Raw genomic sequence first — 23,084 nt, 5'->3', positions numbered from 1 at the left:
TGGGCTTCTTCTCTTCTTCCTTCAGGTTCTGCTTCACCCCAACAGCGGGGCAGCTGGGAAGGACGGAGCGATCGAGGCGCTGCGGCTGGCTCAGTACAAGGCGTTCTACACCACAGGTAGGCTGGCTCTGGTACAGATCATACCGCCAGGAAAAAAGCTTCTGAGGTTCCCGTTTCCCTGCAGTACGGGTAAAAACCAAAGCGGGTTCATGCAGGCAGGAGCAAGCCCAGCAAGGAGCGCGTGGGTGCCCACCGGTGTGCGCAGTGCGGGGTTGGCTCCAGAAGCACCCGCAGCCTGGCACTGGGACCTGGGCTGCCAGAGCTGGGCCACGGTGGGAAGGGGCCACCATGGACTGGTGAGGAGCCCAGAGGTGGTGCCGGGGTAGGGGTGAGCAGCCTGGGACTCCCGTGGTGTTTGCTTTTCTCCCTAGGAGGGGCAAAGGCTTGCGACGGAAGCGTTGGGCCAGAGGAGCGCCACCAGCCACCCCTCATTTTCAACCTGGATCGCGATATCCAGGAACAGGAGCCTTTGGATGTGGCATCCGCAGAGTATCAGGCAGTGCTACCTGCAATCAGCCGGGCTTACGCCCGGGCTCTGGAGGATATTGCAACAGACAACGTCTCGGTTGCAGATTACTCCCGAGATCCAGCGGCGGTGCCGTGCTGCAGCGCACAGCACGTGGCTTGCCGATGCCAAGCGCCTCCCGCGGCCTCGCTGCACCGCAGCACGGAGAGAAGAGCAACGAGGCGCTGTCTTTAAGCAAATAATTGCCCGAGCTGCTCCTTTTCCCATTCTGGTTTGGTGAATTTGACTGTTGTTCCTACTGGCTCTGGGCTTGAGGTTGGCCAGAGGGCAGGGACAGAGGCTGCGGCTCGCTTCGCTCCGTGCCGTGGGGTGATTTAGTCGTGGGTCTGGGGGAGCAGGAGGGGTCCCCGTGGGTGCAGCTCTGCTCAGAGCAGGGCTGTGCCCCAGGCTGCAGGATTCCCCTGCGGCTGGAGGAGCAGCTCACTGCAGTACCTGGTGGCTCTGCGCACAAAAAGGCTTTTGGTAGGGCCCGGCGGCTGAGAAAAAGTCATTTTTTTTCATTAAAACTGAGCAGAGCAGGGCTCCAGGCAGAGAAACAGCTCCTGTGCGATGCTGTGGGGTGGGAACAGCTCTTTTGGGGCGTGAGTGGGCACAGGCACAGGCCTGGGGAGTTGTGGAGGCAACACAGAGGGCACAGCTGAAACTCAGAAACCACCAGGATTTCCCAGCAGCCGAGCGAGGGTTTTCTGAAACGCTTTTGGCCTCCAATTTACGCACCCGAGATCTTTCTTTGGACAAGCCGTAAGCGGCTTGTCTCAATCGAAGCAAGGTGTTACACCAGCCGCAGGGAACTGGGAGTTGTAATTACGGGCAGCGCTGCCCAAATTAGAGGGGGCTGCCCAACCGTCTGCAATTAGCTCTGGCCTGCAGCCTCCTGCCCTCCCGTCCTGGCACGGCCGCCAGCAGCAGGGCAGCGCGGCTTTGGCCAGGCTGGGGCCAGGCACAGCCGGAGCCTTTTCCCTCCCACCAGCGCCCCAAACCCACTCGCTGAAGCTTAATCAAGACTGACATCTTTAGGGCCCCACAAAGAACAGCAGGAGCAGGGGCAGCGAGCTGCCAGGGACAGACCGTGACTTTATTTCTGTCTTTAAACGGAGCAAATTGCATCTTCTCTAATATCACTGCAAAAATACTTTGCCTGGGTAAAATAGGCTTATCCTGTACAAAGACATAAGTTCAATATCTCTCGCTGTAAGTACATTTATACACATAAAACGGCATAAATTAGAAAAGGGAAAAAAACGGGTATATAAAATTCTGGTTACATACAAATCTGATTAAATTAGCATTTACAATGTGGTTCTAGGATACCTGTTAAATATAGCGCTGTGCAGACAGTACATTGACACCCGCCCAGACACGATTAAAAAGAGGGGGCTGGCGGGCCGGGCGGGCCAGGTAGTCGCTCACACGTACTGTAGTAAAAAGCAGTGGCCCACCTTGGATTTTTTTTTTTTGGTATTTTTTCCTTTTCTTGAGGACACGCAAACCTCTTCTTCGAAATTCCTGGCTTTTCCAAAGCACTTCCCAGCAGCTGTCCTACGCGCGGATGTTTGCGTCTCATCATGACCTCTTCGCTCTGCCCGGCTGACCTCCACGGCACAAGATTATCTACCAAAATCAAAACAGAATGGCCTTACTTTTCCCAGCAACAGGGTGTGTTTCAAGTCGGTTTTACGCACATGGGAGGAGAAGGGGGAGGGATGTCCTGCAGTGTTTTACTTTCCATTCCAAGGCAGATTTGTGAGAGGTTTATTTATTTACTCCCCCCCTCCCCAAATTTACAGTCCTGGGAACAGGAACCATCTGGCCTGGCGATAAGGGCCTCTTGCATCTAGCTGGCATGGCACGGCGCGCAGCCACGCTTGCAGGACTTGGGTTACTTGGGGTGAGCCTCATTCACCCCACTGGGGGCTCCCAGAGCTCACCTTCTGGCATGGCAGGAGGGGATAGGAGCTGGATGGGGCTCTTTGGGGCTTTCTGAGGCCTCCAGATGGAACCTGGAGCTAAACACCTACATTTGGGGCTGAATGGGGTGAGGGGAAGCCTACCCTAAGTACCAGCAACGCCTTTTGGTGATAAAGCACGGAGAGGAAATGGGGAGCAGCAAAGACCCTGAGACACTTCATTCAAACACAGCCCCAAGAGGAGATCAGAGACCCTGGGAAGATCCACACCTGCTTCTGGAAGCTCGGGCAGAGCCCCCCAGGTGGGTGCCCCCACGCAGACCCCAGGGCACGGCTCTGCCCAGCTGGGTGCCAGCCTGGCCGCAAGCCCCCAGCGGTGCCGGTGCCATCCCCACACCCGGCTGCCGGAGGAGCTGTGCCTGTTCATCCCCCCCACAGCCTGCAGGAACATCGCTTGCCTGGTTCTGAGGCACAAAGCCTTGGTGCTGGATTGCCTGAGGAGCTCAGGTGCTGCATTGATAAGCTGGGCTTAACCCTGCAAGCCCCAGCTGCCCCAAATGCCCCTCTGGGGGCAGGAGCTGTGTAAGGAACACGAGGCCACTTAGGTTTGGCCAGACTTGCTCAGCCCCCCTTTGAAATATTACTGAATATTACTGCAGTTCCACAGCTGAATCTATCGCCTTCTGCTAGCAGCAGGGCTGCCCGCAAGTTTTGGAGGCAGCCAAGGATCAATGTGCTGTGAGTGAAAGGGATGTTTTTAAAGACTGAGCATCAGCGAGGGGATGAAGAGCTGACAGCTGACTGCTGTCCACAACCTATCCCGACGGAAAGAAGTGCCTGTCCTGATAAAACCTTCACATCAGCTCCGGTCCTGAAGCTGACAAGCTTCAGAGTGCAGCCAGATGCAGGACTGATCACGTCTGCCTGGAAAGGCACTGACCAAGCTGCCAAAAGAAATCCCCTTTCCTACTGAATTCCAGCAGTGTTAGGAGATCCCCTGGTATGGATTCTTCAGGTCCACGCACATCATCTGGCCTCGTTCTTGCTCAATCCTGTAGGATTTCTTCTGCTGAACCTCACAGCCCTACCCTGCTGTGCCTCCTGAAAGGCTGAGCTGGCTGAGAGCTGCCAGGCTCCAGCACACACCAGCAACTCCCAACACCACTGGAAACGTCAGTGACACCAATGAATCCATAGAGGAGTGGCAACTGCTTAGCCAGGTGATGAGAAAACTTCTGGGACCATCACAACCATACACAGCCAGAGCTGGGCTCGTTCTTCCCTTCCCACGAAGCCGTCCGATGGTGCAGCCTCCTCCCAGTCTCAGCACAGCACCTCCTTCTCCCCTCAGGCTTCAGCCCGCTGTCCATCTCAGTGATGCCTGTGCACCTCCTGCAGAAGCTCAACAGCTACTCCAGAGCCGCTGGTGGACCTGAAAGCACTTAATCCATCCCATCAGTGCAAGCAAGAGACGGAACTGAACGTGCTTAACCTCTTGCCACAGGGTTCTTCAGCAGTGCTGCCATAATTAGGTTCAATAGCCACATTAATTCTTGGTGAGGGCAGGTTGTGTGAGCCCTCCTTGGGCTTCTCATCTCTTCTCTGACCTGTCCCTCCTTCCAGTTAATGAAGAGGCCGTTTTCTGCAATCACACCACATCGTGCCTTAGACTGAAGCTGCATTTCCTTGTTATTAACAGCTGAGCCTCTGGAGTCTTGCTCACCAGAACTTGAGAGCAAAATGTTTCAAAATGGAGCGGAACTGCTGGGTCTAAGCACGGCCGCTTCTCCAAAAGTATGTCTGAGTTCAAAGCCACGCTCGTGGCGTGGGCTGCGGGTGAATATTCCATTTTGTCACAAGTTTTGAGGTTTTTAAACGTCTTTTTGTTGCACACTGGAAAACAAACACAACCCTTCCCATGTTTCTGCAAAACAGAACGCTGTCAAAACATTTTTGTTGGATAAGGTCAGGTTTTCTCTCCCTCCTCCTCGCAGAAGTGACCGATCCCTGAAACCCCTCTCGAACGAGTCACCGAGACCGAACATTGCAGCACTGAGAAAACAGCGGAGTTCAGTGAAATTCAGAGCATCAAAACATCCCGAGCCAGCCTCCGTAAGCACTAACCCAGCAGGAGCCAGCTAGTAGGCCAGATGCAAAACACATTACCGTCAGCAGCGGAGGGGAAAACCTGAGGTCCTAGCTGCAGACACGAGCTGGAAGCTCCAACCGCGAAGCCACCGCACCAGGGAGTAGCTGTGGAGAGCTCCTTCCCTCCCCCCCCACCTCCTCCCTACCGTTACACATGTTAAGTTGCTCTGCCGGGTTAATTACAGCACAGGATTTTGCCAGATCAAAGTCCATTTAATAAAGGGCCTGCTGCTGTACAGCGGGGGCTTGGGGCTGGTTTTGCACAGCGCAGTCCCAGCAGGCAGGCTCGTTCAGGAGCAGCGTGGTTCCTGCTCGCTGGCCTTTGCGTGTCCCCCAAGCACATGTTGGAGAGCAGGTTCATCAGAAGGAAGCAAAGGATTTCTCTCTGGCCCTGCTGCTCCTTGGAACATTCCTTCCAGATGCCTGGGCTGGCAGCTGCTCTGCAGCCAAACAGACCAGAGGGGAGACATTTTAAATGGCCTTCTTAGGGGACATTTAGGGGAAAGAGATTTAGGGGAAATAGAGAACTCTTGTTCTCGGTTTGTAACAGGCTGTGTCACAGGTAAGAAAAGAGAATCGGCCTAAGGATTATGTGACTTAAAGAGCTGCTCCTAGGCAGTGTTTCAAAGGGAGCCGTGAGCTAATCATCCCTTATATAAATAACACTTTGCATCAGTTAATATGAAAGTGCCTTACAGAGGTCAGCCTCAGCATATGGAACAAATCCTGGGATCCCAATGAAGCTTTCACTTCCTCCTTCTTCAGGCACAACTCCAGCAGCAGGATATGTAAAAATGGAGTAAAGGTTTCAAAATTCTGCCAAGTCTACAACTGGAAATCCATTACAATATTCTGCTATATTAATGCATTGTTATTATGAAGACACTGCTGATTACAGTACCGTAAGCAACATCTGTCCAGTTAACAGTTAAATGTTTAACACAATAAATGCTTATATAATAGGAAGAGAAGCAGGAGAGACACTGCCAGGCTTAAGTTAGATTTTATAAAGCCAGTGTGTTCTTCCAATGGTAACTGAGAAAGTGCTACTTAAAAATCAAAAAAAGGTTTAAAACTCTGTTAATGCTATTCAGCTTTGTACTCAGAAAAGGAGACTCCTTTTCAGTCAGCTCAGAAATGGTGAGACTGATGAGGTTCAGGTATGTTCCAGTTGTTTCCCATAAACTAATACAACTGACGGGAAATGCAACAGGGAATACTACATTTTTATTTCTAAATGCTGGTATTGTTCAGATTAAAACTACTGCTAATACTAAAAATCTGAGCAAGGCACAAAGGTCAGCTCTGGATCTGCACTTCATTCTGCTACTTTGTTCGGTTCCCTCTCTAATTATTACACTGATCATCTCTGCCCCATCCCTAACTGCCATTTAGGGGGGTGTAACTTTCCTGGCACTGTCCCTATACCTTAATTAGTTATTTTAGGCTTCACAGTGAACTGGGACAAGGTCAGGGCAACAGTATCTCTTCTGTAAGAGGTTAACACTTTCTTCTTAGCATGAGGGCTGAATTGCTGTTTTAGGGGTCCCGAATGCTCACAGGAGGAAACTCATTCTCGTCGTCAAGACACACTGGTCCGGTTGCAAACTCATGCTCTGGGATGACCTCTCCTCGCAGGGCGCCGCCGTCCTCCGAATAACCTGCCAAAGTGAAAACGCAGAACGTGGCTGATAAATGGATGCACGGAGGCTGGAAACAAACAGCTGCGATGTTGTTTTATCACTGATCTAACCCAGAGCTGGTTCCTGTGGCATTTGGCAGAGCACCGAGGGATGGTTGTGGAGAAAGGTATCTCTGCCAGTGCTACCCGTTAGGGAATGGACTACGTGGCTAGCTCCTGTGGCAGCAGTTGGCTTCCTCCCACCCTAAATGTAAGCCCTAATTCCAAAATGGGATCCCCATCTGTATGCACTCAACACTACGGAATAACAGTTCAGTGCTAGCTCTGTTTCTGTGAAGTGTAACAGGTTCAGGAGAATCTGTAGTGAACTTGACACAAAAAAAAAATAGTGAGATCTGACTTCCAGAGCCACGGTTCCAACTCCTGGAAACCCGTCTGGCAGCTGGCAGGCTGCTGTCGGACCAGCTCCAAAGCTCGGATGTGGTTTCTGCTCGGCCAGGGGCCTGTTTGCGAGCAGCGCTGCACAAGGGGCCCAGCAAGCAGAGCAGAGAACGCCTGAGCCATCCCGGGGGAGGGACTGGGTGAGCTCCAGAGGGCCCTGCAGTCACAGGGTGTTTTGCTACAACGAACCCTTGGAAGTTTGGGACCTTGCCACTTTGCTCCAGGGGTTTTCTTGCTCCTTTGCCCCAGGGAAGGGCAGCCGCAAGGCTCACCTGGCATGGTCGAAGTTGAAGGCACCGTGCTTTGTCTGGCTACAGTCGCTGCGTACGATTGAGGTACTGGAGGCTGAAGGTCGTTTTCTTTGTTCTCCTCCGTTTTTCCTGAGCCAAGCAGACTGATTGTAGAGGGGCAAGAGGGGAGAAGAGTTAGTGCTGATTCCATCCGTTCCTCCCCCAGCACTGGCTGATACACGGCGGGCATCCACGGCTCCCTGAAGCACCTCGCCTGCCTGTACCAGTGTGGCCAGGCTCTGCCTGCAGCCCTTACAGCGCTGCAGAGGAGATCATTGTGCTCCACAAATAAAGCAGGGGGGAGCAGAAGATAGGGAAAGCACTACTTCGGCTGGAGGACAATGCTGGCATGAGAATAGAAGGGAACAGACTGACCACAAAAGCTTTAGGTTACAAAGGCAAACAGTGTTTCTAATCACGGAGGGGGCTCCGAAGGGCTTCCAACAGGAGTGGACTAGATGAGAAAAGCAGCGCTGGCTAGTTTGGGACGGAGTTTGAGCAGCGATATAGTGTGATGTAATGTAACTCATGACCCAAGGGCCCTTTTCAGTCCTCTGATGCTAAAAGAGGAACCCACACAGGACGCTGGCCTGCCAGCTCCGGACGGCTGCTTCACAACGGGAGCACGGGGGCGGCAGCGGGGTCTGACAGAGGCAGGAGGCCGGCGGCCGGAGCACGCTGGACAGCGCAGCTTTCAAGTGCCTTTGTTTTGTGGCTTTTTAAAAAAAAAAAAAAATAAAAAAAATCTGCTGGCATTTTCCTGGCCGGCAGCCACGTCCCGGCTGAGAGAACATGTTACATCGCACCCCACCCCAAAGGCTTCACATCTGGAGCCAAGGAGCCCAGATGTGGGGCTCTGCGCTTCATTTTATTGGCGCGCAAACGGAACGGCAGCACGGCAGGCTCTGCTTTGGCACCGCGAGCCTGCAGGCATGCGTGTGTGTGAGTTTTTGTTGACGGAAGCTCCCAGTGCCTCTCCACGCCATCACACCCCCAAAATCGGCTCTCCAGCACCCACTCCTGCCTGGAGAAGGTGCTCTGCTCTCCTGCCCCCACGGTGGTCAGTGCTCTGCTGCTGGAGACATCTCCTGAGGCACAGCCTGCCCAGCTCTGCCATCTAGGCTGAGATGTCCCACAGCTGCCGAGGGATTTGGGATGTCTCTGGTTTCTTCTGCAAGATGCCCCAGGTCCCTGCCTGCTGACACGGTCCTCTCTGACGTCTGTCAGCTCAAGCAACTAAAATCATGAGTCAGTTCTAAAGTTCTTGCTCCTACAGCTCCATTTTGTGCTTTCAGGTGAAATTCCCTTTCTTAATTTTCAAAAATCAGCCTCTGGATCAATCGGGTAGGGATCTCCAGCACACTGTACCTGTGTTTCTTAATTAAGACGCACTCTCCTCCATCTTGCGGGTCCAGGTTGTAGATGTAGAGATGTCCATCTGAGGTGGTCACCAGCAGCCGAGGCAGCTTCTGAATCCTAACACGAAAAGCACTGTGAGCCCACACATGATGGCTGCACGCACGGAAGCAGCAAACACGCTCACTGCATGCTTGGCAGCAGGCACGGGTGCCAGATAACGGGCCACAGGGTGGTGTTCCCCACAGATAGCTGTGTCTGCTCAAAGGCTGGCGTGGCAGAGGGGCCACGGGTGTCAATACGTACGTGGAGAGGGCGCAGACGTTCCTCTGCCCGGAGGTGTTGAGGCGTACAGTGGCGAAAGCTCGGTCCTGGTTTATCATGCCTGATACCTGGGCAGGGAGGTAGTTGGTAGCAGCCTGGAACATCTTCCCCATGTACCCGCTCCAGGTTGGAGGCTCTTCTGGCCGGCTGTGGAGTCACAAAGCAGCATCAGTAGAGCTACCACAGCCATCCGTGCCAAAACAGGTTAGGAACGATGAAAATCATCCTGATCTCACTCATGTGGAAGGCTTTCTTTGGAGCAGCTGTGCCGCTGGGCACCCCTACAGAAGCCCTTCTCTGTCTACCAAGAAGGGCTGACGTGTTTGCACCAAGGAAAACAACACGGAGCTGATCCCTGTGCTGCACTTTCTGTTCCTGGTGCCCACCACAGCATTAGAAGCCTGCAGAGCACCCCCTTGCCCTGCCAGGGCAGACTCATAGTAGCACATTCACAGACCGAATGATCTGGTATCAAAATTCCCCTTTCTCTCCTGCAGCAGCAGAATCCCTTCCTGTGGGTGAGCCACATGGGCTCGTTTGCCAGGGGCTCTCATGCCTCTGGTGGGACCCTTCTGGCAGTTCGTGGAGAGCCCCAGCACAGCGGAGAGCCTGGGTTTGCTCTGGCAGCTCCAGCACGAGCAGCACCTTGCTGCCAGGGGAAGGCTGGAGACAGGGAAGGAGGCAGGGGACAGTGGCAACTCATAAACACAGAATAGGCCTTGGGAAGCTGACAGCAGGGACACGGTGTGTGGCTTTCCAAGAAGTGAGTCCATCAGGACACAAAGCCAACGAGACAGTTTGCAGCTGGTGGAGAGTCTGTGGCGAGGAAACGGAGGCCAGCTGCGTAAAGGCAGGTGCCTGAAGCACAAACAGTCCTGGCGCAGGCGGGTGAGCCCAGGTTATCCCCCTCACCTGTCAGTGAGATGCTCCAGTTTAAAGATGTGCACCGTCTCCGTGTTGCTGGAAGCACACAGGAACTGGGAATCCATGCTGAATACCAGGGAGCTGATGTTCACGTACCTAGGGCCAAGGAGACATGGGCTGGTCACCTCTTGGCACGTTACCGAATGGGACCTGCTGGGTTTTGCTCAGAGAAGAGGACAGGGAGGAAGGGGACCCATACAGAGGGAGAATCCCCCTGCCTGGCTGCTGCTGAGGCTGCCTCGTCACAGCAGCTGAAGCTTTTGGAACTGCAAAGGCCAGGGAGGACATCCAAGGAGCTGGATGGCCCAGGTGCAGGTGGCATCTCTTCTGTGCAGGCGCAGCAGGGCCAGGGTATGCCAGGCATGGCAGGCTGTGTACTTGCAGGCGTGTAAAATCACAGGTCAGGGATCGGGGAGAGAGGAAGATCAGGAAAGGATCTCCTGAAGCATTTGACGGGGACTACAGAAGGGCAGCAACAGCCCATCGCTGCCACCAAGACTTGGGCTCTGCGCAAATGACTTTGTAGCTTCACAACACCTCCTTTGAGAAGACAAGAGCCAGGATAACTCCGGAGACTTCATTATTTCAAGTAATGAGCAACAGAAGGATGGAGTAAATGGGCTGAATCTACCTCTGTTCTCTGCAATTGTCCCGTTCCGTGGCACACTGAATTGAATCACTGCACTGCCAGCGGCAGTTGGGCGCAGCGTGGCCTCCTGGCACAATGACATTTCTATCTGATATGCTCGCCCTTGTTTTCTTTCTGCAAAAGATGCCAGAGCCGCCAGGATCTGACGTTGCCCTGCCCCTGTGTTTACATTTCTGCTCCGGGAGCCCTCTGTCAGCTTGTCACCGACAGAATGAACTGACCTTTTCATCCCTCGCCGGAATTCATAGAGCTTTTGCCCACCAGGAATGGAAAACACACGAATGACTGTGCCCTGCAAAAAATGCAAGTGGAAAGATCACACAGGAGCAGGGCAAAGAGAGTGAGCCCTTTCTCTGACACACCCAGGATACTCCGTACACACGAAGGCATCGTTTGCCAGCCCGGGTTAACAGGAACTCAATGCAGTGGCCTCTTACAAGTGGGAATCCCTTTATTGCCCCTCCCCTGTGAGCTGCCTTTAGGAAGGGGCTGCCCTGAGGCCCTGCTCTCCCTGCAGCAGGCAGGACGAAGTGCTAGGGCTGGCTGCGAGCCCTCTGCCAGCTGCGGGCTGGCTGTGGTGACAAGGTTAATGCAGCAGCACTCTCTCACTCACTCACTCACTCACTCACTCACTCACTCACTCACTCACTCACTCACTCACTCTCTCACTCACTCACTTTTTCGGAAGCGCTTGCCAGCTTCGAGCCGGTGGAGTTGAAGGTCAGGGCAGCCAGAGGGCCGTCATGGGCAGGAATTGTGCAGGCTGTTTTCTGTAGGACAGAAGGGAATGTGAGTGCAGAGAGACACGCTGCTCCTCGGCCTGCGTAAGGGCAGGGTGTTCCCTGTCCAGCACCGCCTGTGTGTACTCACAGGACCGTATCACGCTTCTGGGATCCCTTCAGCAGCCTCAACATTTGTTATCTCTGCCCCACCTCGAGCTCCCTCCCTGCGCCCAGCAGGCGCTGGGATTACAAAGAGCTCCTTTCAGGTGCACCCGAGCAGGCTGCAGGCTCGTGGCTGTGCCCTCGCTGCAGCCTGGCACGTCTCTGTGCGCCTTGCTCTGTGCACACCGTGCCTGTACGGCACACGCTGCTGCAGTGATGCCACTCAGATGCCTGCGGGGAGCCCAGGCCCTCGCTCGTACCTCTCGCAGCAGCAGTGCGCCTTCCCTGCGAGCTCTGCTCCTCCCCTGCTGCAGATCCTCAGCTCCTGCTGCACGTACAGAGCGGCAGCCTTATGTAATCCCAAGCCCTGGCATAAACCGCAGCTAAGCGTGACACTAGCCAGGGAGAGATTTCCTGAGGGGCTGCGGGCACCCTGCCCTCCCCATGACTTTGGGTTCAGCATCTTTTCCAGCCTGTGGTGGGGCAAAGCAGCAGCTCCAACCTCCGTAAGCCACCCCAGTCACATCGTTCCCTCTGTGCACGCTGCCAAAGCTCACGGGAACCCTTGTCCGTGTCAGCCTGGCAGCTGCCCCCCAGCTGCAGAGGCAGGGGGCACGTTTACCTCTGCATCCAGAGCTGGGAAATGGATGTTCTGACCTCAGAGGCTGCCTCCCCAGGAGTTTCTTGCAGCCTAGCTCGGCGGAGTGCATTTGTTCATCCTCCCCAAAGGCCCCGCTGGCTTTGCTGTGGTGCTGTTTGTTTCCAGGCCCTGCCGGTATCCACACGGGCGAGCTCTGCACTTACCAAAGTGTTTCCGTCGTAAAGCGCGATCTCTCCGCTGGTCGCGCTGCCGGGATAAGCCAAGTAGGAGTTGGCGTGGTTGATCGAGAGAGCGCACAGACCTGGCAAGGCGAGAGGGGTGCAGCTGAGCTTGTTTGCTGCCGGAGGACACAAAGCAGAGACGTGGCCACACACACCGCGGGGGTCGAGGCGCTGCCTTATTTTGGGCCAGTGGCCGGTACCAGGCGCGGGCCGGCTGCGCGCTGGCGATGCCTCAGCCGTGGGGACACCTGCTGGTGTGGGCCAGTACGGCTCCCTGCTCCCCGCCACGGCCTCCCCCAAATCCTGCTCGGAAAAAGCCCAGGTCCTGCTCAGTAGCAGGGTCTTGGCTTCTCCCCCTTCATCATCTCCTTTGAGAAGGCAGGAGCCATGAAACACGAAACACAAGGAGGGACATCCTGGTCTCAGGGCTAGCAGGACTCCTGTCCAGGCTCACTGGGACACCCGTGGATGTGAGCAGGGTGTAAGCACACACCTGGAGGTTCAGGTGAGCCATGCAGCCTGCACACAGCCCCAGAAGGACACCTGTGCAGCAGCTGTGGGGCTGGGCAGTGCCACTTCCTTCTCCCAGAGGAAAAGGGAAGCAGAGAAAGGCACAGCAAATGCCACGGTTGTGCAGGGAGGTTCTGGCAAACAAGGAAACTCGAACCTAGCTGAATTGTAACCATGGAGGGAATCCTAGGCTGTAACGACCGTCTGTTTGTGTGCCAACACGAGCAGAAGTCTCCCAAACTTCCCCTTCCAAGAGAGCAGGAATTACAGGAGACAAGTGGATGGATGGATGGATGTGTGCGTCGGCCTCTCCATCCGCCTGCCCCCCGAGTGACCTAGGAAAAGAGCATCCCTTCCTGCCTCTGCTTTCTGCCGCTGGCTCAGGACCATCCCAGCAGATCCTGTCACACACAGCAACGGGTCTCACTCGCTTCCTGCACCGCGGCCGCGTGCTCCCATCTCTCCCAGAACCCACACAGGGATTCGGCACAACCCCGAGCTTCCTGGCTGCTGCCCGGGGTCCCACGTAGCCCCACGTGCAGAGGAAGCTGCGGGGTTAAAGGCTGTCGGGGATCCCACCAGGCTCCGTGCCACGCTCCCCGGACAGGACGCACACACATGTCGTGTCAGGACGCTGCCCTGGCCCCGGCCCAGCAGCAGGGAAGGATCAGCTGAAGCTTTTGTTTTAGGTCGTTGTTTCTAACTAAACAAAGAGACCGCAGCAGTGGAGCCAGGAGCTGCGGGATCAGCCAGGGGCCCCAGAGGTCCACTCCCCATCAATCAGAAGCGTTTATGTCGTGCCAGGGACCGTGCGCGCCGGAGAAGTGGAGCTGCAGCAGCAAAGTGCTGGCAATTAAAAGGCAGGTGGATGGCACCCAAGGAGGGAGGGGTGGCAGGAGAGCAAGGACAGCTCAGAGACTGCTTGTGAAGAGCACGGGGGGCGTCTAAGGAGGGTCTTCTCCCAGCCCGGCAGCCCCCGGGATCGTCGCAGCCCTTGTTCTAAGCGGAGGAACGAGAGGAGGCTCCAGCTGAACAAAGCGAGCTCTGAGCCGGCCGGCGTGAGTCAGCCTCTCCCTCTGCTCCGCGCCTGTCTGGAAGAGGCAAACGGGAAACCAGGCCAGGGGAAAACACAGATGGAGTGTACTGAGCTGACCTCGGGGACGCACAGAAAAAGGGCATCACAAGGGACACAGGCGGCCTTTGAAGATGCCCTTCTGCTCTCGGCACCTGACAGCCCCCGTGAGGGTTGGTGCATGCAGCAGGGGGCTCAGGAAGGGGGCACAGCCTGGCGCTGCTCAGCACAGAGCCCCTGGGAGTGCTGCTTCACAGGTGGCTTCCCCGAGCAGCGTGGAGAAAGGCTGCTGCACTAGGGAAGCCTGGCCTGGCTCCCCAGCCAGCAGCTCCGGTGGGATCTGAGGGGTGAGGGGATCCACACGAGGTGGTTCCCAAAGCTGCAGCTCTCAGCCCTCGTGGCACGCACGTCAGCAGGAGCTCAGTGACCTCCTCAGCACAAATCCTGCCTCTGCCATGAGTCACCTCGCAGCCACGGCGCTCCCTTGGGCTCTCCTGCCTTCCCTGGAGCAAATCAGGCCGGGACTCGCTGGGGACGGGAGCCACCGGCGCTCTCCTGCATGGCAAAGGCTCCCACGCCGGTGTGCTCAGGGTGGCGAGCAGCCAGCCCCGCTCCCAGGGCGCTGCGTTGCCCCGGGGACTTTGCTTCACTCCCACGGGGCTGCGGCGCGGCTCAGACACGCTCGGGTGCTTCTCGCCTGGAGCTGGAAGCTCACGACTAAGCAGAGTGGTTTCCTCTCAGGAAAAAGATTCACTCCTTCTTTGAGCACACATGAAAAACACCAGACTCGTCCTCCCCGGGCGTTTTCCTCACTCTCTCTCTCCTGCGTGGAGGAGGCTGGGCAGACCTCACCGAGGGGACAGCCCGGAGCGTGTGCAGTCAGCATGGAAAGTCCGTGCACATCAGCACTGCAGGAAGCATCGCCTCTCCCAGCCTGTGCGTGCGAGGGAGCCAGAGGTCACCGCACTTCCCCCGGAGCTGTGAGACAGCAGCGCTGGCTGCCCCTGAGTGCTGTGAGATCCCCGGGCCCAGCCCTGCATTGCCAAGCAGCTGAAGGACAACAGAGGGTTGGGAGCTGGGTTCTGAGCAGTGTCGGGTGCAGATCTCACAGCGACTGCCCCAGGGGAGGGCAGAAAATCCCCGGATCCCTGCTCGGAAAGGGCTTGGCAAAGGAGAGAGAAGGCTGGGCCGCCTCGGCCTCCCGGACACACTGTGCACAGGGTCAGGCCTGGGAGCAGCGCAGATGTTTGGGGACAAAGGCAGCACACGTGGCACAGCACTTGTCACTCAGCTCATTCGGTGACAGCTGCTGCGGTAAAAGGGTTTTAGAAAATTAAGCTCGTATGAAGTCCTGAGATCCACAGCAGCCTCGTCCTGTCCCAGGAACTGCTGATTGCTGCTGCTCTTAAACCGGGACCTGACCGTTCAGCCCGCCTGCAAACAGCTCCAGGCCTGGGTATCCCCGTCCCTCCTGCCACGGCGGGGCTTTCTTGGGAAGGTTTTAAACTGTAATTGTATTTGCGGCGCTGAGGACGTTTAATCCATATGAAGAGGCCATCTGTTAAGACCTGAAGTAGGTCAGGGGAGAAGCTGGAACAGCATCCCTTGAAAGCCCAGAAGCAGCCAGGCGTGAGCGCATCGATAACTTCACAGGCAGCCGCCCCCGAGACGATGCCGCAGCCGGTGACGGGATCGCACCGCGCGCCGCCGGCACGCAGCCAACTTTCCCTGCTCGCCGCTAAAAATAGCTCCTCTCCCATCAGCAGGAAGGCCGGATTCATCCCACACTGCACAGGGAGGATCTGTTCTGCTGCCACCTGCCCTGCCCTGCCCTGCCCTTTGGGTTTCCCGTGTGCTTGGTGTAACGTCAGGTGGCGGCCCAGGCTGCTGGGAACTCCCTGGGTGCTCGGAGGCACGGTGTGGCTCCTGCAAAGCGCTGCGGGGCTCTGACACGGGGCAGAAGGAAGGGCAGCGAGCCCCAGAGCTGAAGGATTTGAAGTCGTCCTGTACACAGAGGGAAGCCTGAAGTCCTGGCCTGCCCTACAACTTCACTTGTACAAATGTGCTCTCCGGGAAGCTGCGTGGCCATCCTGCAGGAGGATGGGGTGAGACCGAACCTCACTCAAACCCTGCTGACCGTTTCTGCTCTCCTTTGAAGCATTTGCTCAGGGCAGAGCAAGGTTTCCTCTCTCACGAGCCCAGCTGACTGCCTCCAGACACTGCTGGCTCCTCAGTGCTGAATTAGCTGTGCTGCTGCGGGTGCACAGACTGCGGGCTGGTTTAATTCTAGCACGAATACCAGGGCTGAACAAAGCTCCTGCAGAGCTCAGCTCTGCCTTTCACGCAGTTCTGCCGCGCTTACCTGTTGCATTGGGAGGCGTATCCATAATCGTCTTCAAAAGCTTCATGTCCTTAATGTTGTGGATGTAAATTGACTCCTCCAGGCAAACAATCAGCCTCTGCAAGGACACAAGGGACGTGAACAGAACCTCACCAGCGCAGGCACAATGCCTCTACCTGCTGCTCCCGCAGCTCTCACAGCCCCATCTTTGCTGCCAGAAAAGCTCTGCAGGGATTTTACTGAAATGCGACAGAAACGTGATCTCCTCTGCTTCTGCATCCCCTCTCACTGGACAGCCTTTGATTTTGTACAGCTCTGCTTCTGAGGGCTGCCTGCATCTGCTTTTGCATTAGAAAGCAGATAAAACGTGGTGATTTCTGTTCCTTTTAAGAGCTGATCCTCCACATCTCCAGGCCCCAGAACATGAGGAAACGCCTGGGTTACACCCTAGGTCCCGGTTACCATCTATTTCTACCCCAACTCTCCTTTGATGTTTTTTTCATAGCAAATTACTTCCATTACATTATTTTTTTTCATAGAAATTTACTTTTTTTTCATACAGGCCACAGGGCAGAGAGGCTGCCACTCCTGCTCATTAGGATGCCTACAGATGGGCTTGCCTGCCCCTTGCCCTGACTTCTTCCCAGTTTGGGAGCAAGCACCCAAGCACCGGGCCTCCCATTTCTGCTAAACCCAACGTGTCGACATCAGCAGGCAGGATTGTGCTGTGTGTGCCCAGAATTGTGTAGAATTGTATAAAACCGGGCGGGAACAATTTGTTCAGGGACGGTCACAGGGGTTAGTGCTTCCCATCTAGTATTTACACCATCCTGGCAGACGGGCAGGGTATTTCTCAGTTAATGTGCTTGCACCTCTTCTGTGGAATGAACTCATCAGGAACACCCACCCCCTCAGCCAAGAGGCAGCTGCTAAGCGAGGAGCTGCCAAACGATGGGCAGGAAAGGCAGAGAGGAAAAAGGAAGCCTAATGTTGCAACCTGAGCATGAGGCCACCGCTTCTGTGATCACTCAGCTTTGTGTCTCAGATCTCTACGTGTTACAGAAGCATTTTGCAGAGGCTTTTTTGGGACCGGGCTTTGGATCTGGCCGAGGGGTTGTGCTGTCTAACCCCAGGGAGCGCACAGCTCCACCTGTATTAGTGCCAAGCGTCCAGAAGCCCTGAAAACATCCCAATAAAAATGTAAGGTCAGACTCTGCCCAGGCTCCTGAAGATGAAGCATCCGAATCCATGCACAGGAAGCCGCCACCTCTTTAGAAATGAGGCCACTTATTTAGTAGCTAAATGTGGAGTTCAGTTACTAACTTGAAAACACCCACATTAGAAAATCTTTGCTTTCCTCCACCATTCCTCTCGGATCAAACTCTTTCCCACTTCTATTCCTGCTAACCACAGCATCTGGGGCTGTGTCAGAGCCATTTTGCATTTCCAGGAAGACTTTGCCTTTTCTCCAGTAACAGCCATCAGCTTGCAGAGACCGTCAGAGCAATATTTATACAGCTGACTTCGGCAAAGCCACCCTGTGCTTTCCCAGAACTGCAAGGCGTGCTGCTAGTGCTGCACAGGTGAAGGGAGACTTTAAACAACAGCAGCCAGAGCTGCAGCAGGGGGGGCTGGCACCAACAGGGACAAAACCCAGGAAAAAGACAAGCTGAGTGATGGGGGTGGGAGGTGAAGAGGCAAAAGAGGCCTGGGCAAGCTCACTGGGAGTGGAGAGGGCTGGTTCTCTGCCTCCTGCCCTCTGTGCAGCCCTGCAGCCCAGGCTGGCATCACTGTAAGAGCTGTCGAGGTGAGGAAAGGTTTTTATCCTCACTCTGCACACAGACAGAGCCTCAGAGAAGGTGCTTGGTGCTGTGATTGCTACACAGAGTTCAAGGCCCTGCTTCCTGCGTTTCTCTGTAGTGCTCCAGTTTGACAGGGCTCAGGTTAGCGGCTGAGCTGTATGTTGAGGACTTAAACATGCTGGGCATGGACACAGCCAGAAAAAATATCAAAGCTCTCCAAAGAATTCAGGAGGGTTTTGGTACAGTAACTGAAAATCCAGGGAGGTTACAGCAGAGCTTCTCAGCAATCCCACAGCACAGCCTTATCACCCCCTTTGAGATAAATTGTGATCTAGTTTAATGCAAACTCGAGTTACAGTGGAGCCTGAAACAAGGAATTCCCATGGATCAGCAACAACCGAGGGGCTATTTTGCTTGCACAACAAGGATTTTCCACAGAGAGGTCAAATCAAAACATTTACCATTTGTTTGAGATCTGTTCCTGCTTCGTTACCGTCTTCCTGTGTTAATGGCTTGTATGGGACTCGGCCTTATATGGACTTTTAGAAGAGCAAGGCTTTCATACTGAACCCCAGCAAGATGTTCAAACATGGCAGCACGAGCAGAACCCAACTGCCACCAGCTTAAATATTGAACACAGATTGGAATTGTACAGTTGCACAAAACAGTTATTACTCTGCACTTGGATGGTGTTCCTCTGGGCTCCCAGGTCAGAGCAGCAGGCAGACCTTGAGTTAGCTCTGAAATTCAGGTATCACGACGGGTGTGATCACAGCACTGCCTAGGCCGGAGAGCAGGGGCCTCCACCAAGGAGGAAGGTCGTGCTCACACCCTGAGCTCTGCTGCACAGGTAGAAATCTCTCCTCTGGGGACAGTGCCCTTGGCTTCTAGCTCATCAAAGCCCAGTGATTTATCTTCTGCCTGCCCAACTATCCGTAATATCTTCAAATCTCTTCAGGTTTGCCTGTGCTATGATTGGTGGGTGAGCTCAGCCTGGGATTTGAACCCAAGCTCGTAACGCAGCCAAGGAGCGAGGCTGCCTACACATCATCCTCAGTCACTGGAACAGCACATGGGAAAAATCCTGGACTTCTTTTCCTCCCAGATCTCCTAGAACTGCTAAGCAGAACCTCCCAGTTTATTTTTATACATATACATCTATCTGCAATTCAGCGGAAGTCCTCATTCTGCCAGCTCCATTGTACGTTTAAGTGAAAAAAATCAATTTAGGACAGATTTAATTGAAGTACAGGAACTTCTCGTCAAACACAGCTTTACTGGAAACTCAACCCAGAGTTTCCTTACGGGAGAGCTTTACTGCAGGACCCACTGTTGCTAACTGAGGAGAGGCTGATTATATACAATTACCCAGACTGCTCATTTCTTCATTGTAAAATGTCCTCAGCTTCTTTTGGCATATACTTTGAAAATAATTATGGAAAAAAAAAAAGAGACTTTAAATCCTACAAATAGGGCTCAGGGCTGTGTGAGGCTGTGTCAGTTCAGAGAACAATCTAAAAGCCTTCTTCCCAGTGGCCAGAATGTTTCCTATACCTGTAAAAATAAAACCCGGCAGCTAGCAGTACTTGAGCAGCTTTTTGCCTCATCGATGGGGTTAAGATACTCTTGGATTTTGTTACCAACTCTGACAGTTTCATTTGCAACAAAGATGGCAGAGGTGGTCCGGAAGTCAGGAAGTGGAATCCAAGGGAGGGAGGAAGATGAAAATGTGTTTTTTTGGGCAGAACTGCATGCTGAATAGGCAAGGAGACAAACAACAAAAACTCTTTGTGTAATTGTGAAGAAAACAAGGACCCAGCATTATTTTACTCAAGCAGTTATGGCAGTTGACATCCACAGCCCTCCTCCTCCTCTCTCAGAGGTTACACGGCCTGAGGTGGAGCTGGCAGAGGAGAACGTGTACCTACCTACCCCTCAAAGCCCTGTTCAGAGTGCAAACAGAGCCAGGCAGCAGGGTCCCAGCCGGCCTCTGCTCCGTGCACAGTCAGCACCAGCACAGAGCCAAACCGGGAGAGCTCTGGGCAGCCCAATTCCCCGGCCTCTTACCTGACGGTTCAGCCGGATGGACAGTATGTTACTGGAATAGCTGTAGTTGCAGATCTCTGTCCCTTTCTTGAAGTGGTAGACATTCATTTGCTGTGGCTTGGCATGACTGACCACGACCACAAGGCTGCTGGAGAACAGACGCTCCACGATGTAAACATCTGGGATTTCATCTGGGCACAGAAGGAAAGCGAGGCAGCCTTTAGCTTGGTTTATGGTTGGCTGGTTTGCTGTGACAAATGAGACTCAGGAGGGAATAGGGTTGGAAGGCTCCGTGCTAAGAAGCTCAACATCTGCTCGTTAAAAACTTCTCATAAAGGGCACAAAGCATCAAAGGAGGAAGGGGTTAAGGAAACCGCCCTGCATGCAGAATGCTGTTGTGCCCCTCCTGGGCAGGGCTCTCCAGCTGCAGGCAATCCTTGGGAATGGGATATAAAAAGGAAGCCCTCACCTTTACCAAAGGAAATGAGAGTCAGCTTGGTCAGGGACCTTCCTGGAGGCAACAAGCATGCCAGGGCTTACTGAGGTAAGGAACAAGCTGAGTGGAACTCGTTGGCCACTCTGTGTGGTGTCTGATTTCTCCCAGCCTCCTTAAGGCAGGGGAAAGCTGATATGTTTAATCCCTCCTCCTCACTAGGGTCATGCTCTCTGCGGAGCTCTGGCATGGCTGTGGTGAACAGTGGTGTGGGATGTCTCACAGTGACTGCTTGGGATGACTCCTCTTAGCCTGAAAAGGCACCGTTACAACGGCCCTGCTGGACTTGTACCTGAGTCACCAGGGACTCTACCTTCTAATTAGACAGCCCAGAACCATACCCAGGGCTTGGGCTGTCCTGCACTGGGGGTACAAGGACTGCTCTGAAGATATTCCTGCCTTTCAGCCCATTACCTTGAGCACAGCACCAGCAGGGATCTGTTTCTCTTTTGTCTCTGGATCTGCCTCTGAGGGGAATCCAAGCTCCTAAACAACTTTAAAAGATGGCTGTGGCTTGCTGCCATATGGCAGCTCACTTACCCTGTAAGGCAAAGGAGCCTGAACTGTGCCACAGATGAGGCAGCTATGCCTGGCTGCTGAAGCTCCCACTACAGCTGGAGGGGAGGGAGGCATCTCCCGGGGGTGAGTTGGATCTTGTTTGGTGCATCTCTGCTGAAACAACCCTGGTGATGGCCTGAACCAGACTACAGAGTGTGTGCTGCAGAAGGCTGTACCTGGCTTTGGCTGTTAAGCCTGCTGTGAGTGACCTTCTTACACTGGAAGCCCACTAAAACCATCTCAAGGTAAATATCACAGAACCTGCACTGGTGGCCTGCAGCTTCCCAGGCGTGCCTGAAACACGTAGCAGTGATCTAGCTCTGAACGCTGGCTTGCAGGACAAGCTGCTGCTGTCAGACTGACAAAGGAGTGAGAAAGAAGCTGGATTTTAAGCTTGTGGGACTCCTCCAGCTCTGTGAAAGTACTGCGGGTGACTCAGAAGCTTCTCTGAGGCTGCAGCTCGCTCTAAAGGCTGCTACACACAGGGCAGTAAACAGAGCTGCTCCTCTCCTGATAAGGGAACAGCAGAGACAGATGCCATCTCTGCAGCAGCCGTACACAGAATCACTCACTCAAAGCAGGCCGAAGTTCAGTAACACAGCTAAAGCTGTCAGCCATGGCTCAGAAAGAGGAGACTTACTGCTTTCGTGGACCTGGTCCAGGTGCTCCACAGAACTTAAGGAGAAAAGCTTGTATCCAGTTGTGGTTCCAATTGCCAGAGAGCTGCAAAAATGAGACAGAGATGAGATCTGATGGCAAGGTTATGGCCTGAGTTCCTGCAGATAAGGGGCCGGGGCAGTTCCTGACCCAGCGATCTGTCAAGGCACAACTCCAGCTTCAACCTCAAGCACGTAAGGTGGGAAACCCCAGCATTGTGCTTTGTCTGTGGCTGCCGCAGCCTGCAGAAAGCAAGCACCCCTGTGGGCCAGCACAACATCACCCACTGTGTGATCCTGGGGTGACGGATGGACAGAGAGATGGACAGAACACCTCCAGGGATGGGGCATCCCCAGCTTCTCTGGGCAGCCTGTGCCAGGGCCTCAACACCCTGAGTGAAGAATTTCCTCCAATCCAAATCTCCCCTCTTCTACTTTAAAATTATTCCCCTTTGTTCTGTCAACATCTGACTGAACAAGACGTCCCTCTCCATCTTTTTTTTATAAGCCCCCTTCAAGCACTGAAGGGCTGCAGTGAGGTCCCCTGGTCCCTTCTCTTCTGTAGCTGAGCATCCCCAGCTCTCAGCCTTTCTCCACAGCAGAGGTGCTCCAGCCCCTTGATCATCCTTGTGGCCTCCTCTGGGCCTGCTCCAACAGCCCCACATCCTCCTTGTGCTGAGGGCTGCAGACCTGGGTGCAGTGTCATAGAACCATCAGGGTTAGGAAAACCCTCCAGATGCCCCCTACCACCAAACCTTGTCCCCAAGCACCACATCCAACCTTCCCTTGAACACCCCCAGGGACAGTGACCCCGCCACCTCCCCGCACAACCCCTGACCACCCTTTCTGAGCGGAAACATCTCCTAATTCCAACCTGACCCTCCCCTGGCGCAACTTGAGGCTGTTCCCTCTCATCTTATCGCTGGTTATCTGTGAGAGGAGACCATCCCCAGCTCCACACACGTTCCCTCAGGTACCTGCAGGGCATGACAAGCCCTCCACAGGCCTCATTGCCTCTCACCTCACAGGACCTGGACCCCTCATAGGACTGGGACCTGTCACAGGACCCCTCATGGGACCCCTCAAAGGACCCGGACTCCTCACAGGACTGGGACTGGGACCCCTCAAAGGACCCCTTATGGGACCAGGACCCCTCATAGGCCCCCTCACAGCACCAGGACTCCTCAAAGAACCCTTCATAGGACCAGAACCCCTCAAAGGACCCCTCACAGGACCGGGGCCCATCACAGGACCCCTCATGGGACCTGGACCCCTCATGGGCCCCCTCACAGCACCGGGACCCTTCATAGGACCAGGACCCCTCAAGGGACCTCTCACAGGATCTGGACCCCTCAGGGGACCCGTCACAGGCCCCCTCACAGCACCAGGACCCCCCTAAGGAACCCTTCACAGGCCCAGGCCCCCCCCCACATCCCCCCTCAGAGGCCCGGAACCCCCCCCAGGCCCCCTGATAGGCCCCGACCCCCCCACAGTCCCCCTGCCCCCTCCTGTGGCGGCCCCGCTGCCCCTCCCCCGTCACCCCCCGGCCTCCCCCCGCCGCTTACGTGCGGTCCTGGTTGTAGGAGCAGCAGCTGAGCGCCGCGGGCCCGCCCTGCCCCAGCCCCTGCCCCTGC

The 23,084-nt window shown here is 54.8% G+C and overlaps 2 protein-coding genes across 5 annotated transcripts in view; one reads left to right on the top strand and one right to left on the bottom strand.

The window, feature by feature from the left end:
• ARSG (arylsulfatase G) overlaps nucleotides 1-5,305 on the top strand; it is a gene marked incomplete at its 5' end in the record, with an annotated part of 20,133 nt that extends 14,828 nt beyond the window's left edge. The window contains 3 exons of the mRNA XM_084298755.1: nucleotides 26-116; nucleotides 431-755; nucleotides 4,487-5,305. Of these exons, the coding sequence (XP_084154881.1) occupies nucleotides 26-116; nucleotides 431-755; nucleotides 4,487-4,634 (564 nt within the window). The 3' untranslated portion in view covers nucleotides 4,635-5,305. The remainder of the gene's footprint in view (nucleotides 1-25; nucleotides 117-430; nucleotides 756-4,486) is intronic.
• WIPI1 (WD repeat domain, phosphoinositide interacting 1) lies at nucleotides 1,659-23,084 on the bottom strand. Of its 4 annotated transcripts, none has more exons than XM_084298757.1 (14): nucleotides 23,016-23,084; nucleotides 21,435-21,517; nucleotides 19,765-19,934; nucleotides 15,917-16,013; nucleotides 11,955-12,052; nucleotides 10,944-11,036; nucleotides 10,488-10,558; nucleotides 9,606-9,713; nucleotides 8,676-8,840; nucleotides 8,382-8,489; nucleotides 6,996-7,117; nucleotides 6,201-6,301; nucleotides 5,337-5,411; nucleotides 1,659-2,196 (listed from the first exon to the last, which is right to left on the bottom strand). In XM_084298757.1, the coding sequence occupies exons 3-14, from the start codon at nucleotides 19,849-19,851 to the stop codon at nucleotides 2,149-2,151; spliced, it is 1,173 nt and encodes a 390-aa protein (XP_084154883.1). In that variant the 5' UTR covers nucleotides 19,852-19,934; nucleotides 21,435-21,517; nucleotides 23,016-23,084; the 3' UTR covers nucleotides 1,659-2,148. The 4 variants fall into 4 exon arrangements, with proteins under 4 accessions (XP_084154883.1, XP_084154884.1, XP_084154885.1 ...); XM_084298758.1 differs by having other exon boundaries at nucleotides 5,337-5,399; XM_084298759.1 differs by lacking the exon at nucleotides 5,337-5,411.

Source organism: Netta rufina (assembly GCF_964035555.1).
Source record: "Netta rufina genome assembly, chromosome: 19".
NCBI classification, from domain to species: domain Eukaryota; kingdom Metazoa; phylum Chordata; class Aves; order Anseriformes; family Anatidae; genus Netta; species Netta rufina.
This window is presented reverse-complemented; position numbering and strand designations above follow the sequence as displayed.